This window comes from Uranotaenia lowii, chromosome 2 (assembly GCF_029784155.1).
Source record: "Uranotaenia lowii strain MFRU-FL chromosome 2, ASM2978415v1, whole genome shotgun sequence".
NCBI lineage: Eukaryota > Metazoa > Arthropoda > Insecta > Diptera > Culicidae > Uranotaenia > Uranotaenia lowii.
In genome coordinates, this window is record NC_073692.1 from 307262613 (window position 1) to 307276258 (window position 13646).

General features: G+C 35.3%; 1 protein-coding gene across 3 annotated transcripts in view; it reads right to left on the reverse strand.

The window, feature by feature from the left end:
* Nucleotides 1-13646, reverse strand: part of LOC129748880 (adenylate cyclase type 2) — a 289164-nt gene that overhangs the window by 203655 nt on the left and 71863 nt on the right. For all 3 annotated transcript variants that reach the window (XM_055743660.1, XM_055743661.1, XM_055743662.1), the window contains 2 exons: nt 4028-4158; nt 3667-3867 (listed from right to left, as the gene is read on the reverse strand). In XM_055743660.1, coding sequence (XP_055599635.1) covers nt 3667-3867; nt 4028-4158 — 332 coding nt within the window. The remainder of the gene's footprint in view (nt 1-3666; nt 3868-4027; nt 4159-13646) is intronic.

The window sequence follows — 13646 nt, forward strand, 5'->3', positions numbered from 1 at the left end:
GCAAAAACTGGACAAAGCAAAATTTTATCAAGTATGTTTAAAAATGACTAAAAAATAAAATAAAACAAGGAGACTTGAATCACAAGATAAATATAAGCTAAGCTGTTATATCAGGTCCTCTGATATTTGTCACGTAAGTTCCCTAACGAAGTCATTTTAGTCCTTTAATAGTGCACAAATCAAATGGTGTTTTTTTCTGTTAATTTTTGCCAATGCTCTCATTCAAACCAATAGTAGGCAACTATTTTTGAACGGAAGAAAACATTTCGAAGTCATCAATTGAACCACAGTGAACAGTGTTATAATTTCAAATAATTTTATATTTTGTTACGCTTTTCAAATTATTTAGCCTCCAGAACTCCCTGCCCAAGTATTACTAAATGGAGATACCTGCTAAACAGTTTATAGCACTCAAATGAAAGAAAAAATAAGAACATTAACCTATTAATATGTCTTATCATAATCAAGGATTAATATTTGAAAGCATTAAAGATAAAACACTTGATACACGTAATAATATATTGATATAATGTTTTTTTTTGTTCTGTTAAAATTTGCATAACATACAGTTTTCTGCTGTATATTAATTAACCTGGTACTGATTCTTGTCTTCAAATATTATCAAAACAACAAGAAAACCATTTAATTTTTTTTAATTCTCTATGATATCAGTATTGTTTTGTCACAAAAAGCAATATCAAATAATAAATCAATACACTGATTTGGTGAGAGCTACATCACTTATGAATAAATTTTAAGATGGAAAAATATCAAAAGACTATCATTTATTAATGACTCAATTGCAATTTTATGACAATATAAGCAACAAGTCAATCTCAAAGGATTTATTTCCGCTACGAACATTAATACAGTAGTTGCTCGCTCACTACTGGACCGAAAGGTGGATCCGATCTAGGAAAACGTCTAGTTATCAAACGGTAATAAAAAAAAAAGCACCATTCTGTCCAGATAATTAAACTTAAATAATCTTACTTCAACGAAGATAATACTAAATATGAAGAAATAAAACCAAATTTATGAGACGTAAGTGAACCATCAATTAAACAATATATTTAGAAACACGACAACGTTCGATTACATAGTAAAGCCACAAAAATTGTTCGACTGAGGAATTTAGCATAGAAACAGAAATCCTATAATGAGGATGAAAATGTACAGCCCAAGAAAGATGGCAAAAAACGGATTCGAAACTCAACCTAATTTATCGAACACTTTACACATTTCTACTGGTTCTACCACAGCGATGCAAACTCCCGCACGAAAATCCTTCGAACCTCTTTAAACTTCTTGAATGTCGAAAAGCTTATCCACTTAAAAAAAATTATCAATTCTGGACTCTCTTTACTGAATGGTTGAAAGATAAATTCTTAATACTTAGCTCAGTTTCGGATTCCTTAGAAATCAAGTAACAATTTGTTCTTATTCGATCCATCGTTAAATCTAAATCATAGTTTTTTCATGGTTTTTTAAAAAAATTAGTTTTTCTTATTGATTTGAACTTCTTTTCAATCATTCGTTCTCCTAAAATGAGACATCATTTGCCTTGCTTTTTTAATCAAAAGCGCAGATTTTTTAAAGCTTTTAACTACTTATAAAAGTTGGGTGTACCATTTAAAAGTCTAGCGATAACCAATAGTTGACAAAAAAAAATTTTTTTCGGAAATCGCTGTCTTCTCAGCATTGATGATAAATTGTTATCTAAAATTGTTGATTTAAAATTCTTTTTTCTGTGCATATTTTTGGAAATTTTTTTTTACAATTTAAATTTGTCCTCGAAGCTTTGTTTTTTTCCCTACAACCAGTGCAAAAACTCCATAAAAGATTATTGCATTAGAATGTTGTGCAAATTTTGAAGTTTTCGTAATATATAGGATTTTTAAGGAATAGAGAATGGACCATTTGGGATTCGGATGAACACGGATGTGCACATCGTGTCTTGAGGAGACTAGAACAGGTATGTTAGGAGCCAAAAAATCTACCGTAGAAGAAAAAAGTTATGGATTGAAGAGGTTGTATTTTTTTAAGGAAATGAATGGCAAAGATTTACAGCTTATGAGCCGACTTCCAAATTTGATTTCATACCGAAAACAACTTCTTTGTTTCATATCTTTTATGTCCAACGGTAGATGTTTTTGGCCACATAGTGACTGTTTCTTGTCTAAATGTCTTTCGGAGCGTATATTGCACATTATTAAAACACCACTGCAGGTATAGGATTTCTAAAGGTGATTTATGAAAATCTTATAACATTGATAATATTATCCATTAATAAATTAACTCAATCTACCTATATTTTCATGACAATTCGAATAAAAAAAAAAATGGTTTGATATTTTGTCAATATTTCATCGCAAACGAAACAGAATTTCATAAAATAAAACAAAACATTTGTTCACATTTGTCTCAAAATTTAGTTTTATTAGTATCAAGTTATGATAAGTTTTGATGTTTAGATGCAAAAATAAATTTTTTAGAGTATTTTTTTCAAAATGAGCTTAGGTTTTTTTTGACGCTTTGAAAAAAAGATTCGATGAGTTGCGATGAACAATTCTAATGTCGAGTGATTTTTATTCATCTTTTTCTGAATTTGTTTGAATAATAGTTTAATTGTGCTCAAAAAATCTGGGATGCTTATTTTTAGCCTATAGTCTATTCCGACACAATTTCATGAATTATGAAATTGAAAGAACACAATCAATGTTTTAAATACTAAAAATAAGGTCAACTATTTGAATGACTTGTATTTGATGAAAATAAACAATCTATCGTAGGAAAAAGTCGAGAATTTGAATTCAATTTGCGAAACGCTTCGCGGGTCGCACCTGAGTGTGCCAAGGGCCGCGCTTTGCTCATCCCTGCGTTAAACAGTTCCTCGGTAAGAGCTATCATACCAGTAGGAAACATTTATATTATACCCTCATCTCCTCGGTAAGAACACAGACTTATAATTATATACCCGAGAACAGTAATAATACTCATATTTACAATATAAACAGGAACTGTTAAAACAGCGAAGCCTTTAAGTCAGTGTTTTTGAAGTCCGTATACACTAAGGTTTTTTTTTACGCGGTATGAAATCCTTGGTTATCGCATAAGACATGGAATATTTTAGCTCATTTCAATGTCACCAACAGATTTTGAATGATATGTCGGAATAACTAAACATAATTTCGGTGATATTTGGCCCATTGAATATTTTGTACAGCTCTGCTTTAGATCAACAAACGCTTTAATTTTGGTGATACAAAGAACAAATATAAATGCATTTTAACATTATAAATTATATATTTATCACTTTAAACAAAATAGAGATCATTTTTTACTTAAATTTGCTTCATAATTGAATTGATTATCCGTTTTTCGATGATTGATCTTTGAATTTGAATTAACTCTACGCAAAATCTTTAAATGAAAAAAAAAAATAAATAAATTAACCATAAAGATTGATTCAAGACGGCCCTGTTTGAAAACTCCTAGTGACCAGTGCTAATGATCTTAAAATCTTTTCAAACAGGATTCATTCGATTCTCCGAAAGGTGTACCACATGTTCAATGTTTTCCTATAATATACATATCGCATATGTACCACATGTTGAATTTATTCCCCCCAAATGTATGGTGCTACAACATGCAGCTGGTACTTACCAAAATGAGTGCAAACAGCGGAAGCGCTGCCAGTTGAGCTCCCACTGCAATGGCCACGGTTCCAATGGTCCCGGTGGTCAGCAGCGCGAAAGCGAGGGCTGCCAGTGGCGAATTCATCACAACCGGAAAATGCAACGCCACCAGGATGCAACAGAGCAATACCGAGGCCACAGACAGCAACGTTAGATCAGAGGCCACCACCTGTGGATGGATATAAAAGGTGAAAGCGGGATAACAAAAATCAATCCCTGGACCGGAAACGAACTTCGAGCTGACTTGTTGATTTCTGTTTATTTTTTTATTTAAATTTTTTTCAGGAAATTAAACTCACAACAGAAATTTTGTTAAAATGCCGACTCACCGTTTTCTGCAACAGATTCAGCAGCATGGCCGACAGGCAAGAAAGAATCGAAATTCCGAGCCCGGAAATGAACAGAGACTTTCGAAGTCGCTGCCGATAACGTGTGTAGAGATCATCAAGGTGGCAGTTTTCTGAAAAAAAGATTGAAAATGGAAATGTTTGTCAGATGCTGTGTCAATTTAAAACATTTTTCTAATTAATCAATCTAGGAAATAAAGCTTTTGAAAGTAAATTTAAACCTTTCCACAGAAAAAATTACTCAAGTTATTCCCTAAAGGCAGCTTCAAAAAAATTTCCATAAAAAAACATTAATCCCATACATGAAAACACAAGCCATAACCCAAAACGTGCGTATAGCCGCCGATGACAAATATATTAATAAATTCCAGGAAAACATGGAGGCATCAGCCTAAAAGAGTGAGAAAAAAATCAAAACATCTTAAGCTCACTCCGGGCCTTATCCTTTCGGTGAACGAAGAAGATACTCAAACAAAGATTGTTAAAGACTTTTCCTCGAAAAAAAATCTATCTGTTACTTCGCACTTCCCCGGTGGGATTCTTGAAAGCCCCTTTGATAATGGCATTTTTTTTGCTTCTCCTTCTGAGGATGAGATGTTGTGCTAGCAATCTTCATTGTGATCAACGAATAATCAGTCATTTCGGGGGAGTTTGGGTGGTTGGCGAGAAAAAATATGATACTGGCCATGGAAAGAAGTTCGACAAACAATGCTGCAAAATATTCTCAAGAAGGCGGCTGCAAAAACTTTACCCCAAGAAGGGGAGAGTACATCTTTTAAATTTGGGATTCTGGGTGGGTGTTGTATATGTGGGCTGGTTCAGAAGGTTTCGATTTACGGATCGATGTTTTTCCAAGACTGCCGTATTTATAATAAGCATTGTGTTATATCTATGGTTTTTTTTAGGTTTATCTTGAAATTAAATTTATTTGTAACTTAGATTTTTTTTAAATAAAACTTGACGGAATAAATGACATTTCTAAAGTTTATATTTTTCTCTCGGAGAGGTGTATGGTTCTTCAATGTAAATTTCATGAAATTTAAATTTCATAAAAATGGTAAATTACAAATTCTTTAAGTTATAATCTAAGATATTATGGGATTGATCAAACACCTCGGGCACAGGAAAAAATATTCTCGACCTTCAACAACACGTGGATAAATCAACATATTTATCAATAGCATGTTCGTGCATGTGACTAAATATTGATTAATGTACCCGTTCCATAAAGAAGAGCGATGAAACTTGTTCCCGGTGGCATGATTGTCATACATCTCTCGGAGCCGAAATTTCTTTTACAAAATTAGATATATGACACAAATAGGTGTCAAGGTATACTTAAACTAGAATTTGATAAAGGAAGGAGGCAAAACAAGGCTGATTGTCAAAATTTAGATATAAACTATTAGTGCGAGGTTTATGTTATTTGCTTTTTGAATGTAACTTTTTGTAATGTCGCAAAATACCCTTGAAACTTAATTTATTTTACCTAAAAAAGGATGTGTAGTTTTTAATTTAAAAAAAAACAGTGGCGAAAATCAGAACTTTTTAACATTAGAAAAAAACTTTTTCGTAAAGTACAAACTTTAGAACAGAGCTGCGAGATTTCCGAATCTCATTTGAAATTGATACTCACCGTATTGAGTATCATTTCAGCATCACAAGGAATTTCGTTCTGATGTTCAATGATATCGACGTCAACCGAAATTTGCTTAATATCACATTGAGAAAAAAAATCACGGGTTCAGATTTCTTTTGACTATAGCAATAGAGAAATCATCCGCTATTTTCCCCTCTTTTTCCCTACTATTTTTTAAAGAAATTGTTGCTGAAAGTTCTGTTAAACTTATAACGAAACTCTGAATTTTTTTTAACGGTAATAAATGCGATTTGCACTTCCCACTAGAGGTGTATTGACAGTTCATGTAAAAGCGTAAATGGAAATATTTATCATCGTCAAAAACTCGACTATATCACATTTCATGGTTATAAAACTAAGTGGAATAGATCGGAAATGGTTGAAAATTAGTTTTAAACCGGTTCCCTCGTTCAAATAATTTTAAAATTGGTTTTATTTTATTTACGCCGATTTTTGTAGCAGAATATTTTTTCCGGGTTCACTGCAATTTCAATATCAACATAAAAATTCTCATTATTTACTCCATTAAACAGATTTTAAAGAAAAGCTATGGTAAGTTCAGCTTCTTCTGAACTGGAAAACTTGTATTAGTTCTGTCTTTCAAATTTCATTGTTTAAGAGTTTGCACAAATTTTATTCCTTATTTCTTCGTCATACTTTGTTGAAACATCTGGCATCCCTGCCCTAAAAAAAGTAGTTTTCTGCTTGTGACTCTCAGGCTGAGAAAACGTCAACAATCAAGACAGCATCTGTTTGTGATGTTTACAATCAGATTTATTAACATCAACCTGAGATTCGAAAAGTAAAAATTTCAATCAATAAAAGTTCAATCGCATGAGATTTCGCAACCTTACTTTCGAAACTGTTTTTTTTTTTTTCGATAGAAAAGTAAGCCTTTATGCCACCAAAGTTAGCTAATCTTAGTTTAGTTGACTACTCATATCTTAAATTGTAGATCATCAAACAAAAATTTAAAATAACTTAATAAATATCATTTTAAATAATCTCATGTTATCATTATTAAGTGTTAATTATTAAGTATAAATGTGCATTTTGAATCTCACACACAATCGCTGGAGGGGCTAAGTAGAAAAAGTTATACCAGCGTCAATTGCCCGAAAGGTGAAAAAAAATGGAAATTTTTTTTATAGCCTTTGTTTTTCATTTTGCTCTATAGTGTCTTCAGAACATTTGCTCCCTCAAACATGCTTCATAGCTCGAAGGCATAAAAAACTCTTACAAGTCTACTATGAGAAAATTGAAAATTCTGATTTTTTTGTTTTAAGAGAAAGAGAAAGAGAAAGAGAGAGAGAGAGAGAGAGAGAGAGAGAGAGAGAGAGAGAGAGAGAGAGCTTTTTTTGTTCTACAAACTAGTAGAATACGCAAAAATATGAAATTTTGTTGAAAACATCAAAACTTTATCTCTGTTCAAAGCAGAGTTGTATAGATTTCATTTTGATAGTTATTTAAAAGTTTCTTTAACATAGTTTTTTAAACTCAACTATTGTTTAATGAGGACTTAAATGAATAAGATGTCCTAAACATTTTCATATGTGATGAAAGAAATTAGAGAAACATGAACTATCAAAGAACGAAAGAACATAAGCCGTAAATATCATGAAAATTTCGAAAAAGATACAACGGCTCACCGACAGGACTTGAACCTGCAATCTCCGCTTCGGTACAACGGCGCGTTGGCCAATTCCACCACGGTGAACGTGATGGAACCGGCGAACACGAGCAATCGAGCTCTGCCGATCAACTGCTGGACCTTCTATCGAAACACCATGTATATCCCGCATGCAGCGTTGCCAGATTGAAAACCGCCCAAGTCCGTAGATTTGACGAAAATCGAAAAATGTACTGATTTCGGGAAAATAAAACTTGATGACCTTTTTTTTTTTTTTTGGTCGTCAGGTAGAATTTTCATTTATCCGCAGAATTCCTTCAATTTTTTCAATAATCCGTAGAAAATCCGTAGGAAATGCTGAAAACCCGTAGATTTCGAGCATCGATCCGTAGCTCCGTAGAAATGCTTAAAATCCGTAGAACTACGGAGAAATCCGTAGATCTGGCAAGGCTGCCCGCATGTGATCTTTCCCTCTATTGATCTCTCTTGTTTCTCTAACCCCACCCATCGACTCGGGATTTTAGCCGAACGAGCACATGGTCGATTGCTTCGGGTTTGCCGCAACTTACGGTCAGATGAAGAAGCAATCAGTGCCGCTCAAGGTTCCGAGCAGACCAGTTACACAGGGAGGTGTTGCTCTGTTGAAAGCAATACTGATGCAAACCCGAAGCAATCGACCATGTGCTCGTTCGGCTAAAATCCCGAGTCGATGGGTGGGGTTAGAGAAACAAGAGAGATCAATAGAGGGAAAGATCACATGCGGGATATACATGGTGTTTCGATAGAAGGTCCAGCAGTTGATCGGCAGAGCTCGATTGCTCGTGTTCGCCGGTTCCATCACGTTCACCGTGGTGGAATTGGCTAACGCGCCGTTGTACCGAAGCGGAGATTGCAGGTTCAAGTCCTGTCGGTGAGCCGTTGTATCTTTTTCGAAATTTTCATGATATTTACGGCTTATGTTCTTTCGTTCTTTGATAGTTCATGTTTCTCTAATTTCTTTCATCACATATGAAAATGTGATCATTTTCAGGTACAAAGATGTACCAAGCGATTTCATAACATCAGTATTGATGTCCTAAACATTTGTTGAGACATTCAAATCACACGTTTTGTGATAAGAACATATTCTTAACTCAAAATAGAAGAAAACGGGGTCCCTCGGAGATCTGTACTCGCTGTCACTTTGTCATTGTTTACGCAGACGACATCCTTTTTGTTGTAACAGGACACAGTATAATATTAAACAGAAGGAAATTGCAAAGAGAAAGAAATCGCATTGGGCCAAATCTATGGTTTCCACGAATGGCCCCAGAGAAAAGTCTCAAGAGCCACTTTTGTCTTGAAAAACATATTCCCTGGCAGCATAAAATCAAATTGGATGCAGTACCAATACCCTACACGAATGAATCTAAGATCATGGTAATAACCTTAGACAGGAGCTCATCTTGGATCCACACTGCGGGAAAATTAGGCAAAAAACACAAAGTCGTGCGCGCCACATTGAAATTATCAGAAGAAAACGTAAGCAACAACAATTCAAATAAGTGTCGGAAATAGCATTGTCACCAGCAAACTCCTCTACGGACTAGAAATAACAAACTATTCCATTGATAAAGTCATATCCATATTAGGACTCACCTATAACAAAATTATTTGATTTGCTAGTGGATTGCTTAAAAAATACCCCGCTCTATTTTGTTGTGCAGAATCCGGTGTCATACCATTCCACCTCGTTGTTGCACTAACTGTTGAAAAAAAGCTATAAGCATCGCAAGAAAATCCAATAAAAAAATCCCTCTACCCAAACGCTAGAGAAATATTCGGAAAATACTTAAAACTGAACTTACTAAACACATAGCGGGCAGTTAGCTTAAGAATTGACGATGGAACAGTACAAAGCTTGAGCTTAACTGGGAGATGATGAAATGCGTTCGTGCTAGAGATAATCAAAGACATGAAAATAGTTGCTTGTTTCAATTTAATGTTTAAAAAAATCGGAATCATAAAGAACTCTCCACAGGCGGTCCTGTAAGGATGAGATGAAGGATATGTGAAGTGGCGTGGTTGGTAGAATCAGGACTGAACGCGCAGATTGTCAAGGCTGCTGCTACGAAAAATTTATTTCTGATTCGGCCTCCGGTAGAAAGACGAATTGGCAAAGGGAGCACATATTTTACAGGCTGCTGCTACGAACAAAATTGTTTCTGATTCGGCCGCTGGAAAAAGATGGAAATGGCTAAAAAAGCGCAGATTTCTAAGGCTGCTGCTGATTGTTTGTTATTATTCTGCTTTCCGGTGGAAAAAGACGGAAAGGCTTTCGAAGCGCAGATTTTAAAGACTGTTGCTGCTGTTTGTTTGTTTTGGATTGGCTATCCGGTGAAAAGTAAGAATAGATTTGGAAGCGCAGGTTTGCAGGCCGCTTCTGCTGATTGTTAACTTTGATGAGGCCTTCCAGTGGAATACGATGGAATCGGCTAAGTAAGCGCAGGTTTTTAAGGCTGTTGCTGATTATTTTTTATAATTTGGCCTTCCGGTGGATAAAGACGTAAAACCTTTAGGAGCGCAGATTTTTGGGACTGTTGCGGCTGATTGTTTGCCTTGATTTTGGCCATCCGGTGAAAAAGATGGAATTGGCTTAGGAAGTGCAGATTTCTAAGGCTGCTGCTGATGATTGTTGGTTATGATTTTGCTTTCCGGTGAAAAAAGACGGGAAGGCTTTGGAAGCGCAGATTTTTAAGGCTGTTGCTGCTGTTTGTTTGTTTTTTGGATTGGCTTGCCGATGGAAAAAGTCGGAATAGATTTGGAAGCGCAGATTCTCTGGCCGCTTCTGCTAATTGTTTACTTTGATTTGGCCTTGCAATGCAATTAGACGGAATTGACTTAGGAAGCGCAGAATTTTAAGGCTGCTGCTGATTGTTTGTTATAATTTGGCCTTGCGGTGGATAAAGACGGAATACCTTTAGAAGCGCAGATTTTTGGGACTGTTGCAGCTGATTGTTTGCCTTGATTTTGGCCATCCGGTGAAAAAAGACGGAAAGGCTTTGGAAGCGCAGATTTTTAAGGCTGATGCTGCTGTTTGTTTGTTTTGGGTTGGCTTGCCGGTGGAAAAAGACGGAATGGGTTTGGAAGCACAGATTTTCAGGCAGCTTCTGCTGATTTTTTACTTTGATTCGGCTTTCAGGAGGAAAAAGACGGAATTGGCTTTGGAAGCGCAGATTTTTAAGGCTTCTGCTGTTGATTGTCTGCTTCGATTTGGCCTTCCGGTGGAAAAAACAGAATTGTCGAAAGAAATACAGATTTTTAAGGCTTCTGTATCTGATTGTTTGTTTAGATTTTTAGATTCCTTCTGGTAGAAAAAGACCGAATTGGTTTAGGAAGCGCATTTTTTTAGGATGCTGCTTCTGACTTTTTTTTAATTTTGATTTGAACTTTTAAGGCTACTGCTGCTGGTTGTTTGTTTTGAATTGGCCTTCTGGTTGGGGAGGCTGTTTCTAAGAATATTATCGAATTATTCCGGTCTTGTAAACAAAGACAGAGTGACAGGAATAGCACAGTTTGAAAAAGCTGTTGCTTATGATCTCTGAAATGAGATTCACAAGAAACGTAAAATAACGACAGGTCCTAGCTAGGTTGGCGGTGGTCATTTTGGAAATTGACGAAGTCTACCTGAAACAAAGCAGCAATCGCATTAACTCTACATAACAATAGCTCCACTGGAAACTTCGCAGTATTTTCTGATTTCGCAAGTGTGTTGCTTGCTATGGAAAACCCACGAAATAAAGAACCCACAGGATACAGAATATTCAAAACACACCTTCAAATAGCTTCACGTTATGTTGGATTCCCGGACATTCCAGAATCCATGGCAACACCGAAGCAGACAATTCAGCAGCCATTGGACGCAACGAAAATTTGAGATTCGTGGATGACCGAATGGAGCCTGAATTTGGCCAAAATTGAAGATGATCGTAAGAAATGGCAACGATACGGAAAAAGCAAAGTCCAGGTGTTGTTATCAAAGCTTCGGGTGGGGCAAAACCAGAAGCACTCATCGACATTGTGTATCAGGCGGACCAACAAGGATATGTGACTTACAAAATTGATACCTACATCATTAAGAAATGCTCTGTCTAACGATGCTGTAAATTTGTGTAAAAACACTGTCGAAGAAGAAAAAAAAATATGTTTACTGAAAGAAAGCTGTTTGCTTAACGAAATATAAAAAACTCTCATCAATTTTTCAAAAGACGAATCAACCAAAGGCGAAAATCTCTATAATAAAGACAAAATAAAAATCTCACGTTTTGCAAAATATTTTTACGTTCTACGACGTCTGCTAGCTGACTTACTGCAACATTAAATTTTATATTTTATCAACTTCACGAGCGTTTGTTGCAAAAACGTGCGAGGAAATTTTCAAAACTAATATATCACATTTAAGTTTGAACCAAGTTCAACAAATTCATATGCGCCTATTGTCTCCACGGGCTCATAATTGAATACAATAAGCATATGTATATTTGATGTGTTTTGCGTGTTTCCATACAAAAATTATTTTCAACTGCCAAGGCAGAATTCTGAGTAGCGCGGAAATAAATTTTTGTATTTCATAATTGCCTGCTTTTCCTATCGAAAAATCATTGTCGAAAAGAAGTACTTTTAGATACCTACTGTTTTCAAAACGGTTTATAAAAGTGCCTTTTTTCGAAATAGTTTTGATTTTGAAGGAAAATTTCAACCATTGTCTGAGTCTCATTAGCATTTTCTGAAAAAAATTGCTTTTTGCAACCTGTTGCATTAATAAGTATGGGAGAGTGGGGAATCATGGGCCACTTTTTTTCGTTGTTCCATTACTTCTTTATTATAGAAGATAAAATGAAAATAAAAAATGGCGTGGTTTTCTACATTTTTAAGGTATCATATAGTATTTTTTTTTAATCTATATATATAAAAAGCAATTTCTGTATGTTTGTTTGTTTGTTTGTTTGTTTGTTTGTCCTCTATAGACTCAGCCGTCTTAAGAGCTAGAGAGCTGAAATTTGGCATGGATGCTCATTAGGACCAGGAAGGATGAAAAATGTTTTTAGATTTTCGGATGACCCCTTTTGAAGGGGACCGTCCATAGAAGACAAATATTGTTTTCACGATATTGACGTTAATTTTCGTCGGATCGTGTTGAAAATTTGCACATGAGTGTTCTGAAAGACAAGACATCGATTTCTGGTGTTAAATTTTGTGTAAGGGGTCAGCCAAAGGGGTCGTCCATATAAACTGTTCATTGTTTTTGCGATATTGACGTTATTAAACATCGTATTCAGATGAAAATTGGTACACGATAGTTTTGAGTGATGTGCGATCGATTTGAGGTATCAAATTCCGTGTAAGGGGCCGGTAAAAGGGTCGTCCATATTAAATTTTCAATAACTTAGTGATATTAGGGTTATTAGGGACAAACAACTGATTTCACTTATCCAAACAAAAATCAGGGGTCGGCCAAAGGGGTCGTCCATATTAACTATTCACTGTTGATGCGATATTGTCATTATTATACATCGGATTCAGACAAAAATTGATACACGAAAGTTTTGAGAGATGGGCAATGGATTTCTGGTATTAAATTCATGTACGGGGCCGGCAAAGGGGGTCGTTATTATACATCGGATTTGAATGAAAATTTGCACACGGTAGTTTTCAGGGACGGGCAATCGATTTCAAATGTCAAATGTTTTGCCAGGGGTCGACGAAAGGGGTCGTCCATATTAATTTATTTTTCACTGTTTTTAGCAATACTGACGTTATTATACAATGGATTGCTTTGAAAATTTGCACACGGGAGTTTTGAGGGAAGGGCAATAGATTTCATTGTATAAGAGCTTCCGAAAGGGGTTTAGCTTTTTGACAATAATTGCATTGTTATGCAATGATTTAGTCGAAATTTAAACACGTGGTTTTTTGGCACGGTAAATTGATTCCTGATTCCAAATTTAGTAGCAGACGACAGACAAAGTGATCGTCCAATATTTTTGCAATTATTACTTAACAATGAATTCAGAAGTGCATCTGGAGAATGCTTGGCAAATGACTTTCATACAAACTGTTCATGACTTATTCCAAGTTGAAAGCGAAACGGAGTTCGTATGGGATCAGCTAGTTTTTAATAAGTTATTTTCCCCAAATTCTGACTGTTTGAAAAAAAGCAATATTTTTTTGATTTTGAAAAATGGTGGGGAATCGTGGGCCACCAAATCCAAATTGTCTAAATAACATGCAAAGTTTATGAGTTGATCCAAAACTGTGATTTCCTAATTCATTTCGTTGTTTTGAAGAAACTT